Source organism: Crocuta crocuta, unplaced genomic scaffold (genome assembly GCF_008692635.1).
Source record: "Crocuta crocuta isolate KB4526 unplaced genomic scaffold, BGI_CrCroc_1.0 scaffold619, whole genome shotgun sequence".
NCBI classification, from domain to species: domain Eukaryota; kingdom Metazoa; phylum Chordata; class Mammalia; order Carnivora; family Hyaenidae; genus Crocuta; species Crocuta crocuta.
The window spans coordinates 3,124,357-3,137,556 of record NW_027533395.1 but is presented as its reverse complement, the minus strand read 5'-3'; the positions used below and the strand labels follow the sequence as shown (position 1 = coordinate 3,137,556).

At 39.2% G+C, this 13,200-nt stretch overlaps 1 protein-coding gene across 2 annotated transcripts in view; it reads right to left on the bottom strand.

Annotated features, from left to right (window-relative positions):
* Positions 1–2,376, bottom strand: part of SLK (STE20 like kinase) — a 55,791-nt gene extending 53,415 nt beyond the window's left edge. For both annotated transcript variants that reach the window (XM_077748312.1, XM_077748314.1), the window contains exon 1: positions 2,173–2,376. In XM_077748312.1, the coding sequence (XP_077604438.1) occupies positions 2,173–2,322 (150 nt within the window). In that variant the 5' untranslated portion in view covers positions 2,323–2,376. The remainder of the gene's footprint in view (positions 1–2,172) is intronic.
* Positions 2,377–13,200: the final 10,824 nt, after the last annotated feature.

The following is a 13,200-nucleotide window of genomic DNA, read 5'->3' as shown; positions in this document are numbered from 1 at the left end:
CCTGTCCAAAACCATATCTTGCTTCTGAGTTCTTAAATGTAACAGTATTTTCTACCACTTGCTGAGCGCTTAACACATGCCTTACATTTAATCTAATTCTCACAGACTGAGGAGCAAGTCTTACTGATGAGGAAAGTGAGACATGGAATGGTTAAGTAATTTGTCCAAGGTCACAGGCTGCTACTGAGAGAGCCCAGATATAGTCCAACTCCAAAGCCAGTGTCTTAATACTACACTGTTTCTATTTGATACAACATTCATACCATGAAAACTGTTCATAATCACCTACCACCTTCTAACTACTGTATTCCAAGGGCCTTGAAGATTTATTTTTGCCTTACGTAACTGCATACTCACAGAAAGTTAGCGAAGTAATCTAAACAAACATTTAGGGAAATCCATGATTTTTCAGCTAAGAAAAGGAAGGTCCAGAGGAGTTAAGTGTTCTGTCCTAGACCACAAACCTGGTTTGTGACAGCCAGCACTAAAACACAATTCCTGACTCCCAAGTGATCTTCCCACAGGACTAAAAGCTCTTACATTGTAATGTAAGCATCTTAGACTGTGCTGTAAGTTCTTGCTGCAACCCATATTCTACCCTCCACACACACCCTTATGTTTATTTTGCCAACTTTCCCAGAATATGATAGCTTCAATAGCACTCACATGCAGGTAACATACATTCTTTCAATTCAACAAATTAATATAGAGAGATGCACTATGAGCTATGGCAATAGGTGAACCTAAATGTATATCACAATTTGGGCCTGTTCTTATCAGGAAGTATATGTAACAAGTGCTATAGTAGCCATGTGACAATGTGTTTTGAAAGCACAGAGAGAGGAGTGGCTATTTCTGCCTGAGTGAAAAATGGAAAGGAATGGGAGCTGTGAGACGCAGTTGAGGAAAGGCAAAGGCAAAAGTATGATGGTACTTAGGAAGGAGAAAAATACCGTCATTTCTACCAACGGACCTTAAAGTGAAAAACAATAGTAAATACAGGATCAGAATTCGGAGTTCAAACCTAGACTGTGACTGATGTGACTTAGAAAATTTCTGAGTCTCAGCGTCCTCATCTGTGAAATGCAGGTACTACTGACCTGCCTACCTCACAGGCCTTTGGTGGGGGCCAAATCAGGCAGAAAAGTGCCTTAAAAACTGCAAAGTCCTGTATAAACATAAGTTATTTACGCCTTCACTTCTAGGCAACCCTGTGGGTCCTTCCTCCTGAATTGTGTCTCATAAAAACCTCAACCTTCAGGATGAAAATATTCCAATGACATCATTCATATGCTGCTTATGAAATAGCAGTTAACATTAATGCCTTCATACTGGAACACAAAACTCTAGTGAAATACATATATATATTAAAAGATGGGTGTATACACGTATATTTTCTAAATTTCTTAAGTGCTGGTATTGGCTTCTACTCAATGCTTTTACTGAAATTATGTTTAGAAACTAGTACCGGATGCAGGTTTTCTTCTAGAAAATGTCTGTTCTATCAGAAATCCCATTCCATTTTACAGTATGTTGTCAAGCAACCAACCGAAGGGTAGCCTGCAAGGGGCAATCACTTTGCTTTCATCCCCCAAGATCGGTGATGCACGAGCTACCGATGAAAGCAGGTTCATGCCCTGGATCCCGAAAAGGGAACTGTTTCGGTACAAGCAGATCTAAACCAATGCAAACAGCTTGTAAACGAATATAAATCCACTGAAGAGCAAACTGAGTTTCTGGTTTTAAAATACTTGAGGGGCTATAAGCAGACCCCTCCTTTAAAGAACACCTCTAAAATTAAACATCAAACACGTAAAATGTAAACATAAAATGAAATCTGGAGTTCGGCAATTATTCCGTTTGGGGAGAAAAAAAAAAAGGACACCTCATTTCCTTTAAAGTTTGACAGAGTGAGTGGCCCGTATAACCCTGCCTCCCCTTAGCAATCGCCCTTGAAGCTACGTGCAGGCCCCATTTTGTTCCACCTTACACTCCACTGTCTTAGCTACTCCTTGGATGACAACCTAAATAAAGTTCTAACGTACCTTTACGAAGCCAAAAAGACGGGGCAAGAGACAGGAAAGGGACAAGGGGAGCGAGAAATCCTCGTGCCACTCCCGGCCAGCGACTGTTTTGTCTTCCAAGTGCAACTTCCCGTTTTCTCCTTCTTACCTTGTACACTTTCCCAAAGGCTCCGTCGCCCAGTTCTCCTATAATCTCCCAAAACTCCTCGGGGTTCAGGTCCCTCTTCACATGTTCGTACTGCTTCTTCTTCTTCTCGCTCCCCAACTTGAAGATCTTACGGAAATTGAAGAAGGACATTTTTCCTCCCAGCAGAGTTCCTTGCACTTAAGGACGAAAGGCAACAATAAAAAGCAAAGTNCTCACTGCGCGCTCTCGTGGGGGCGTCCCCTCTGGCCCCGCGCACGCGCGTTGGGCTCGGCGTGCTGGCTGGCTACAGGAGCTGGCTGGCGCAGGGAGGAGGGGGTGATGTGGGAGCCAGGCCCCTCACTTCTTGACGGTTGCTCTAGGTTTGCCCTGGCAACCCCCAAATGCCTGTCAGCCCACCGATCCGGTGGAGTTACCCGGTGGGCACGACCCTGGTGGTTGCGCTAGCGGACGTTGACTCCATTCTGGATCTGGAAAATGTGTAGAGTGAAAGCTGAGCTGCCGATTGGGGCCCCAAAGTGGATCTTTTCTGTCTCTAGAGGGTCCCAAAGTACTGTGAGAAGGGACTGTGTGTTGTGGGTGGGAACTCGGGCCCAGAGCTTACCAGCTCTGTGACCTTGGGGAGGTAACCTCTCAGAGCCTTAGTTTCTTCATGGTGAATTGCAGATCCGAATAGTCCCTACCGGGAGGACTTGTGAATAAGAATAAATAAGGCAATAGATGTAGGCCCTTAGCATGCTGCCTGAACAGGCAAACAATCACTTTAGGTTCTTGCTGTTGGTACAAGTGTGCAAGAGAGGCATAGATACATAAAAATGGCTTAAACCCGCTTCTCAAGTTATGACCACGGACACTCCCTTCTGGTCACTTCCACAGTCGTAACCACCCTGGTGCCACCCTTCGTGACTCCATCTGAACTAAGAACTTCATTTCCTGACCTTGTTCCGGCCCCCTTGGACAACAGCGGTGGGAGACTGCCCAGTGCGGCGACGTGGGCGTTAGCTGGAATCTGCCCATGGTGACCTACCTTCCCCTCCTCCTGAGAAGAGAGGTCTTTCCGGACAGTGATTTGTTGCTCATTTTGGTATCCAAGAACCTAGCAACATTCCTGGCATATAATGAGAAGGCAGATCCCTGGAAGGAAGGAAGGAAGGTTATCTCGAGCAAAGGTTGTGTTACTGTCTGTATAATAATCACATACCCCTCCCTAACCCATTTAGCCCTTTAGCCCCAAAATGGCATAACAAAACCCTTCTTTCAGTAAGAAGGTTATGATGATTTTATTTCTCAAGATCCCCTTGTTTTTCTAATAGTTTTATTGAAGTATAATTGGTATACAATAAGTTGTACATATGTTTAAATAAATACTTTTATGTGTTTTGACAAACGTATACACCTGTGAAAACAATACCATAACCCATTCATTTATGTAGGTGGCACTAGATGTAAAGGTAACGTGCTCATTATGGAAAATGAAGAAATGTACAAAGAACACTAAGTACTATAATTCTACCATCCAGAGACCATCATTGGTTAGATTTTACATACAGTATTTTTAAACAGAATTTTTTAGCTGTGCATTAACTTCTTTTTTTACAGGAATAAAATTATACTGCATATAAAGGTTTACATCCTGTACTTTTCATATTCCAGTAGGATTAGTAATTATTTTCTTCCATCATGAGATATTTAGATTACTTACAACTTTTCTCTGTTTTAGATAAAACATTGAAAAATACCTTTGTTTACAAATCTTTTTCACATATTTGATGATTTCCTTGGAATAAATTACCAGAAGTAGATTTGGGTCAAAGGGTATAAATCTGTTTCTTTTTTTTTTTAATTCTTTTCAAAATAAAAAAACCTTTCCTGTTTTCTCAAATTAAGAGATAGTATATCCGTATTATAAATTAATTCAAATAATACAAAAATGATAAACTAGGAAGCTGTCATTCTTTCCTCCGGCTTTCCCCCTCCCCATCTTTACCCTCACCCTGGACACTGTGAAATGTTAAACCTATGAGCATGAGTAAACTTTTGGGGGGAGATAAAATAATTCTAAAGCTGGATTGTGGTGATGATTGCACAACTGTATACATTTACTAAAAATCGTTGGATTGTATACTTACAATGGGAAATTTTGTGGTATATAAACTAAACCACAATAAAGCTGCTTTTTAAAAGTTAGACATATAGATATATAACCATATTTTTCCTATGCATATACTTTTTAAATATAAAAATGGTCTCCAATATGGACTATGGATAGCTTTCCATGATAGCACAAATAGATGTATCTAATCCTTTTTAATGATTGCATAGAGTCCCAGTATACAGCTCTACCATAATTTATTGAGCATTTCTTTATTGGTAGGCATTTAGGTAGTTTCTCATTTTTTGTCATCATAAACAACACTCCAGTGAGCATCTTTATATTTTTCTGATTATATTTCCTGAAGGTAAAATTCAAGTAGAATTGCTAAGTCAAAGACTATATTAATATTGAAATTTTTGTTTACTAAATAGGCCTCTAGAAAGGTTGTGCTAATGTATACTCTTGCCAACAATGTATGAGAGTGCCAATTTTACCACGCCTTCAATAGCACCAAGGTATTGCCCCATATTTTTAACCTTGGACAATACCTTTAAATAATCTGATAGCCCAAAATGACCTCTAATTTACCATTATCTGATTATTAGTGGTGTGACACCTTTCCATATGTATATTAGCCACTTTTATTTCTTACTCATCATATCAATGAATAATATCAAATGATGTTGTTAGCATTGTATCAATGAGGTGATAAAACCTCACATATTTTGGTGAGATGATCATGGAGTTAATTATAGCGTATTATTTAATAATACCAGAGGAGATGTCATTTAGACAGATTCACATTTTCCCAATAATGACCATGATATCTAGATGTTTGTGTTTTTTGTAAATTGTAATACGGCCTCCTCGAATTTTTCAGCCATTAAAAGTGAAGCTTAACCAGTGGCCACGTATTCATTTAATACATTCATTCATTCATTTTTGGCTCCATTCACCTTAAAAATAATTTAAGACAGGGGTACCTGGGCGGCTTAGTTGGTTAAGTGTCTGACTCTTGATTTCAGCTCAGGTCACGATCTCAGGGTCTTGAGATTGAGCCCTGAGTCTGGCTTCACACTGAGCATGGAGCCTGTTTAAGAATCTCTCTCTCCCTCTTCGGCTACCCAGCAAAATCTCTCTCTCTCTCTCTCAAAAGAAAAGAAAAGTTTAAGACGTTCTCACTAACAGTTTGGTGAGGAGATAATTGACCTCACAATTTATGAGTTAACTAACTTTCACTAAAAACAATAAGGATATCATTAAAAATTGAATATGTAGCGAGTGCTTCCTACACGCCAAGCACTATGCTGAGTGGTTTATATGCATCATCTCATTTAAACTTCACGTCAACCCTACGAGGCAGGCGCTGTAGTAATCCTGATAAAAAAGCAAGGAAAGTTGAGACAGTTAAATAGCATGGTTGTGGCCTCAGAGATAATAATGGTAGATATGAACTTAAATCAAGACTTTGGTAAACCAAACTCCCTAGCATTTAGCAACTCCTCTGTCTCCTTAGCCTTACTGAGCTATCTCATAGGATTATTGCCTCTGAGATTTCTTTCTCCTGCGCTTAACTTGAAATCATACTCCACTCACTGTCTTTACTTTGTTAGCTCCCAAACATGTATGTATGTGAGTATGTATTTGTAGGTGTATATGTCTAATGTTTATGGGTAAATATGTATGTGTGTACGTATGTTTGTGTATGATATTGTGTGCATGCATTATGTGAATGTATGTGTATATGTATGAATATATGCATATATGGGTATGTGTGGGTAATTTGTATATGAAAATGTGTATATGTGGTACGTATATGAGGTTATGTGAATGTTTCTCTCTCCAGGCTAGGGCACTTTGAGGACAGGGATTGGTTCTTGCCCATCCTTCCATCCCCTGCACCAAACCCAATGCTTTCCAATTCCATAATTTTTTTGTTGAATAATGAATGAAACTGAAAGAACTTTATACCTACCGAAGGTAAATCATGTTATCAATTTACTTCCCCTTCCTTGTTTCTAATTTAGGCAGCAAATTTACTAGTACATTCTTTAAATGCTGCTGTGGAGGTAACATGGAAATAGCAAATTCTTTTGGTGTACGAGTACTCTGTGGCATAAATACATTTTTCTCTCCTAGTGGAGTTCTATTTTCAGAAAGCATTTTTTCAGGTATTTCAAGGGTAACCTGCAATTACAGTAATTATTCTCCTAAAATAGGATTGTATGTCGTTCAGAAACTCTAAATCCAATATTTGATCATTTTTTTCTATTTTAAAAGTAAACAAATCACCTGATTTAAGCTGTTTCTGTCTCAAAAGGGGAATCTAAAAATATCCTCCTTTCTACCTCATCTTCCTTTTTGCGTCATACAGAATTGCTACACTCACACTCCCACCCTCTCTTCATTCCTAGCTACTTCTGCTGAAGTGAATCATAAGCATTTGGCAGTGTAATGTTAAGTCTTAACATGTTCAAATCTTGAGAAATTAAAAAATGAAAACTGTGCAGACATACTTTTTTTGTAAGTGGTTTTCAAATTCCAGTTTGAAAAATCTAGACACTAACATCTTTTAAACTTTAAGGACTTGGATGGCCAATATTGAATTTATTTCATTTAGATATTAACTAGCTACAGCACCAGGCAAACAATCCTCTGTGGTTGATAAAAGCGGTTATGTGGGGCGACTGGGTGGCTCAGTCGGTTAAGCGTCTGACTTCAGCTCAGGTCATGATTTCACGGTTTGTGGGATTGGGCCCCACGTCAGGCTCTGTGCTGACAGCTAGCTCAGATTCTGTATCTTCAGATTCTGTATCTCCCTCTCTCTCTGACCCTCTCCTGCTCACGCTGCCTCTCTCTCTCTCTCAGAAATAAAAATATTTTTANGTCAAGCTCTGTGCTGACAGCTAGCTCAGAGCCTGGGGCCTGCTTCAGATTCTGTATCTCCCTCTCTCTCTGACCCTCTCCTGCTCACGCTGCCTCTTTCTCTCTCTCAGAAATAAAAATATTTTTTAAAAAAAGCGGTTGTGCTATTCTATTGCTTCATACTCTTATGTATTATATTTCTTTTGTCTTTCTTTCAGAAGACATATGTTGGATGTGACACTTTTGAGCACCAGCTCAAAATTATTTGTCCTGTCATTGACTCCATGGGCAAGTCACTACTCAACACTTTGGGTCTTATGTACGCACGAGTTTCAGTTTAAAACACAGGTGGCTTCAGGGAAATGAAACCATTCAGAATCATCCAGAAAATAGGATAACTGCTCAGATAAGATTTTTGTAGTAATTTGCCTCTTTAAAATGATCACTTGATCTCTAAGAGCCCTTGCAACTATAAAATTCTGTTTTCACTGTGCCACTACCTTTAGTTGCATCATGTATTAGTAACTGTGTCCATTTTTATGATATAATTGTGGCTGAAAAGTAAATAAATGCAGTTGGGATTTTAAAAGAAGGGTATGTAAATTGAAATATCATTGAGAATACTGTTTGCACTGAAAATTAGTCTTGAAATAACCCTTAAGAAAGTTACCAAGTGAGATAGGAAAGCCCACTACATGCATTGTGAGGAGAGGGAGGGATAAAGTCAGTGCAGGTCTTCCAGAAGAAATGTTCAGATTTTTGCTCTAAAGAAATAACTTCCCAACCCCTTCCCACTGCCTTGTACTTGTCCTCATTTCCTCTTCTAATCTTTCAGAACCTGGTACCTCACCCAGGTTTTAATGAAAACTTTGTCACTGCGCATTCCTGTTTCACAAAGCTGTCACAGCAATTACAAACCACAATTTGTGGCTTATTATGATATATTATTAACACAATCATGAGACACTGCCATTTGTCTGGAAAATCAAACCTTTTCTATTTCTGTGGCTCATTTTGCATGTTGCTACAAGAGGAAATCAACCAATATAGTTTCCTATTAGAAGTATATTTATTCGCGAATTTTTATCCATGTGAACTTCATAAAATGCCCATTCCTAACAAAAACGGACCAATTACTTGTGATTAAGTGTTCAGCTGAATACAAAATACGTATTCCAAAGTTGACTCTTCAAATAACTATTTAGAATTGCCACCTTTTATTCATTCCCTCACTCAAAAACCAGTGTCAATTTTCTGCTATATGCCAGGCAGTATCCTAGCGACTGGGGAATCAGAATCAACACAGACACACACACACACACACACACACACACACAAACCTAACAAAAATCAGTACCTCTTGGAATTTATATTCTAGATGGGTAAGTGGGATTTAGACAAATAATAAAAGATATTATCTTCTAGCCCAGTGATTCTCAACTAGGGGTGATTTTGTCTGTCCCCCAGGATATTTGGCAATTTCTGCAGGCAGTTTTGGTTGTCACAATTAGGGAGAAGGGGTAGCACTGACATCTGGTGAGTAGGGGCCAGCAATGCCGCTAAACATCCTGTACAGGCGACACAGGACAGCCCCCCACCCCACTCACAAAAAAAGCTACCCAGCTGAGACTGAAAAGCCTGGGACTAATCATTAATGTTAGAAGTCAGAATGTTGGTTACCCTGGAGAGAATAGTAACTGGAGGAGAGCATAAGGTGGGGGAGGCTTCTCAATGCTGATTACATGAGTGGATTTTTTATGCAGAAATCCACTAAACTCTGTTCTTATGATTTGTGTGTTTTTCTATAGGTATAATTTAACATGTATAGCCACTACATTCTTTGAAATTCTTTCTAACAAGAGGTGAGAGGTCTATGTCTCCTGCCCTTGAAACTTGTATCTGTGACTGCTTAACCCACATAATATAGCAGAAGTGACACTGGGCCAGCTTCCAGATCCAGACCTCAGGAAATTAATTTCTACTTCGTGTCACTTGGGACATTTACTCTTGGATACCAACCACCATGCTCCTCAGAAGCCCAAACAACCCATGGAGAGGCCCCTGTAGAGATACCTGTGTTGGAAGGAACAGATGCCTCATGCCCTCAAAATTGATTGATCTTCCACCTGACAGCCAACATCAACGTGCCAGCAATGTGAGTAAACCACCTGAAAGTTGGTCTTCCAGCCTCAGCTGACATCAAGTGGAGAAAGCCAAGCCTTCCCCCCTGAGCCTTGCCCAAATTGCAGATTCATGAACTAAATAAGTAATGGCTGTTAATTTAAGCCATTAAGTTTTAGGGAAGTTTGTTAAGCAACAATCTATAACTTGTTAAGTACATCAAACAATGTTAAGTACATCAAACTTTTACTTCAGAAAGGAGAACTATAGCCATATAACTTTGGGAAATTCTTGGTTAAATACAGTTTTAAAGTCTTTCTTACTACAGGGGCACCTGGGTGACTCCGTTGGTTGAACACCTGACTCTTGATTTCTTTCAGGTGCAAGAGTTGTGGGATCAAGCCCCATGCTTGAGATTCTCTCTCCCTCTGACCCTCCCTCACATGTGTGCATGCCTAAGCTCTGTCTCTCAAATAAAGTCTTTCTAACTATAAACTTTTAATGGGCTAATGTGTTTTGTGTTTCTATACAAGAGTAGCCAGTGTTTTTCAAACATTTTTAACCCCAGAATCTGTATTTTCAGGCATCATCTTGCAGGATTGGTGCTCAATGGATCAGACTTTAAGAAAACTACGCTAACCTTTCAGTAATTCATAGTTTATATCAGCAGAGGTTTCATATGTAATGCAATTAATTCTGATACTAAGATGAAATAAACTTAAATTTGCCTAGTGAAACATTATTAATTATTTGAAAAGTGTTAATGATAGTTTAAAAGGCTAGATGACACACCAGTAGTTATTTCAAAGTCCCTGAGGTCATAATTGATGGGCACATAAATTAAAAAAAAACACACTAAATTTTGTTTTACTTAGAAAATAACAGTAGCAATGTGTACCCTGATTTAGATGCTGAATGTTATAAAATGTTTTCCGTGTTTCCTTAAATTCTCACTTGATCTTAAGTTGAACTTCACAACATACTTCTAATATACCATTGGGAAGTTGGCTGTTTATTTGTCTAGGCCTTAAAAGCAACACTGGACGGAAATGGATAAGTTGAGAAAGTATATCCTGTCTCACGGCTAGTGGAGCCCAAGTTTATTCTTCATTGTCATCATCCAAAATCAAATGGAGGTTGTGTTTTGGTTTTCTTCTCAAAGACCGATCCCTATTTCCTCTATGTCTTAGCTTAGACATTTCATTTCAGCATGAGGGAACTTTGGAATAAAAACACAATGTCAGGGGCACCTGGGTGGCTCAGTTGGTTAATCGTCTGACTTCAGCTTAGATCATGATCTCACGGTTCATGAGTTCAAGTCCTGGGCTGACAGTGTGGAGCTTGCTTGTTCTTTCTCACTCTCCCTGTTCTTTCTTGCCTTTCTCTGCTCCCACTTTCTGTCAGTCTCTAAATACATACATACATACATACATACATACATAACTTAAAAAAAACAGTGTTAAAATATAGCATTATGAAGGCTAGGATGCTGACCAGTTTTTCAGGATCCCTTTGCCATCATTCATTCCCCTTTAGCCTGAAATGCTTTGCTGGAGGATGACCTCTGGAGGGAGAGTTCTCCACTCAGTCTTCTCTATTCCATGCTTATCCTGGATCTACAGTGCCTTGCTTTCCATCCCAGAGCCTTCCTACCAAGTCTCAACCACCTTCATCTATGCCTGATTGCTGGAAAAGTTATATTCTGTATGGACCTTCATGTTCAAACTGTGCTGACAGTAATCACTTCACTTCCAAACTGAGTTAGGAATTCTGATGTCGAGATTTTTCTTTGGCTTGTGGAAAGACCATTTGTTTGGCTTTTGTGCACCACACAGAAGCACACTACCAAAAGGGCAGGAGAAGGCTGAAATCCAGCTTACATTTCATTAAGTAGGTAGAGTGCCTGGGAGTGTGTCAGCCCAAAGGGACATCTTCTTCTGGATTTAACAAAGATAATTTATAAGGTAGTGTTTGCGCTGGTTTCTATCACAGGCCTCTGTGTAGTCATTTGGACATCCAGGATGTTCTCTTTTCCTATCTTTTCTGTTACCTTAGACTCTGTCCCATTCCGTGCTATCTCAAACGTGTCCACTAAATATTAGAGATTTGACTGAGTGACTTGTATAACATTCTGTGCCCTCATGTTCTGTGAACCTGTATTCTGTCTTGCCATCTCGCCCTTCTTATGTACTCGTTGGCCTGTCCCTCTGCCTGACAGGCTGTCATGTAACCCCCTGCTATGGTAGAATTTTCCATTCTTTCTGACCCACCCAGACATCATCCCCTTTTACAACAGCCTTATTTAGAGACTCCCAAATACCCAATTAAAATTTAAAGGCAAATCCTGTTGACATCTATTACAACTTTTTTAAATAGTTGAAAACTATGATCACTTTTTAATCCGGTCATTTTCTTTTCAGAGAAAAAAAATCTAAAATAATTGTAACATGTTGTAAATAACTCACCGAGGACAGGAGAAGATGGATGTCCCAGCTCAGACAACTAATTGGTTCTTCCTCTGCTGTTTTACTCTATACAAGCCCTCAGCAGGTGAATGACTTCCTCCTGCCTCGGTGAGGGTGGACTCCTTTACTCACTCTGCCAATTGAGATGCTGACCTTTTCCACGACACCCCCACAGACACACCCAGGAATAAGGCTTTACCAGCTATCTGGGTGTCACTTAGCTCAGTCAGCTTTATATAAAAAGTTAACCTCATGCCATGCCACATAACACTACTTGGAACTGTTAGATGCATACAATGAAATGGATGAATCTCAAAAAATTGTACGGAGTGAAAGAAGCCATTAAAAAAAGAGTACATTCTATTTATACAGGGAGTGGAAACTAAAATACAAATGAAACTACAGTGATAGATAGACATTGATGGTTGTCTGGAGGCAGGTGGGAGAGAAATACACACCTTATTTTGATTATGGTAATAGGTTGATAGGTGACAATGTCAAAACATACCAAATTGTACATTTTATTTTTTTTCAGGAATTTATTTTATTTTATTTTTTTTACAAATAGTTTATTGTCAAATTGGTTTCCATATAACATCCAGTGCTCATCCCCCCACAAGTGCCCTCCTCCATGCCAATCTCCCCCCTCCCCCCACATCCATCAGTCCTCAGTTTGTTTCTCAGCATTCAAGAGTCTCTCATGGTTTGCCTCTCTCCCTTTCCCCCACCATTTCCGCCCTTCTTCTCCCCCTTGTTCCTCCGTCAAGTTCCTCCTAATTCTCCTATACGTGCAAACATATGATATTTGTCCTTCTCTGCCTGACTTATTTCGCTCAGCATAGCACCCTCAAGGTCCATCCATGTTGCTACACATGGCCAGATTTCATTGTTTCTCATTGCCATGTAGTATTCCATGGTATAGATAAACCACATCTTCTTGATCCATTCATCTGTTGATGGACACTTAGGCTCTTTCCATGTTTTGGCTATTGTTGAGAGTGCTGCTATGAACCAAATTGTACATTTTAAACGTGCAATTTATTGTGCCAATTATATCTTGATGAAACTGAAAAACATTTTAATGATGTTATCTAATCAAATAAGAATCTAATCAAGGCATCGTTACAATTTTAATCAACTAATAATTATTGTGACTTTGTATATTATTCAAAATCAACTCATATTGTCTTAATAATAATAATAATAAACCCAGGTATAATTTACAGCTATGTACCTAACTAAAGTTTACACTCATAGTCCCCAGGCAAAACATTAAGAAATGATCCTTCACTGTAATTGAAAACTGAAAATCCATTTTTGTAGAAAAGACAAATGGTAGCATGGAGGGATGACCTGAGTGAACTTCAGTACCTCCAATATCCCCATTGGCAACCATTCCTTCCATTCTTTGAAATGGACACATATTCTAGACATAGTTTTCCTGAATGTTATATAAAGTGCTATGTAAATAAAGCTTGGAGGTAA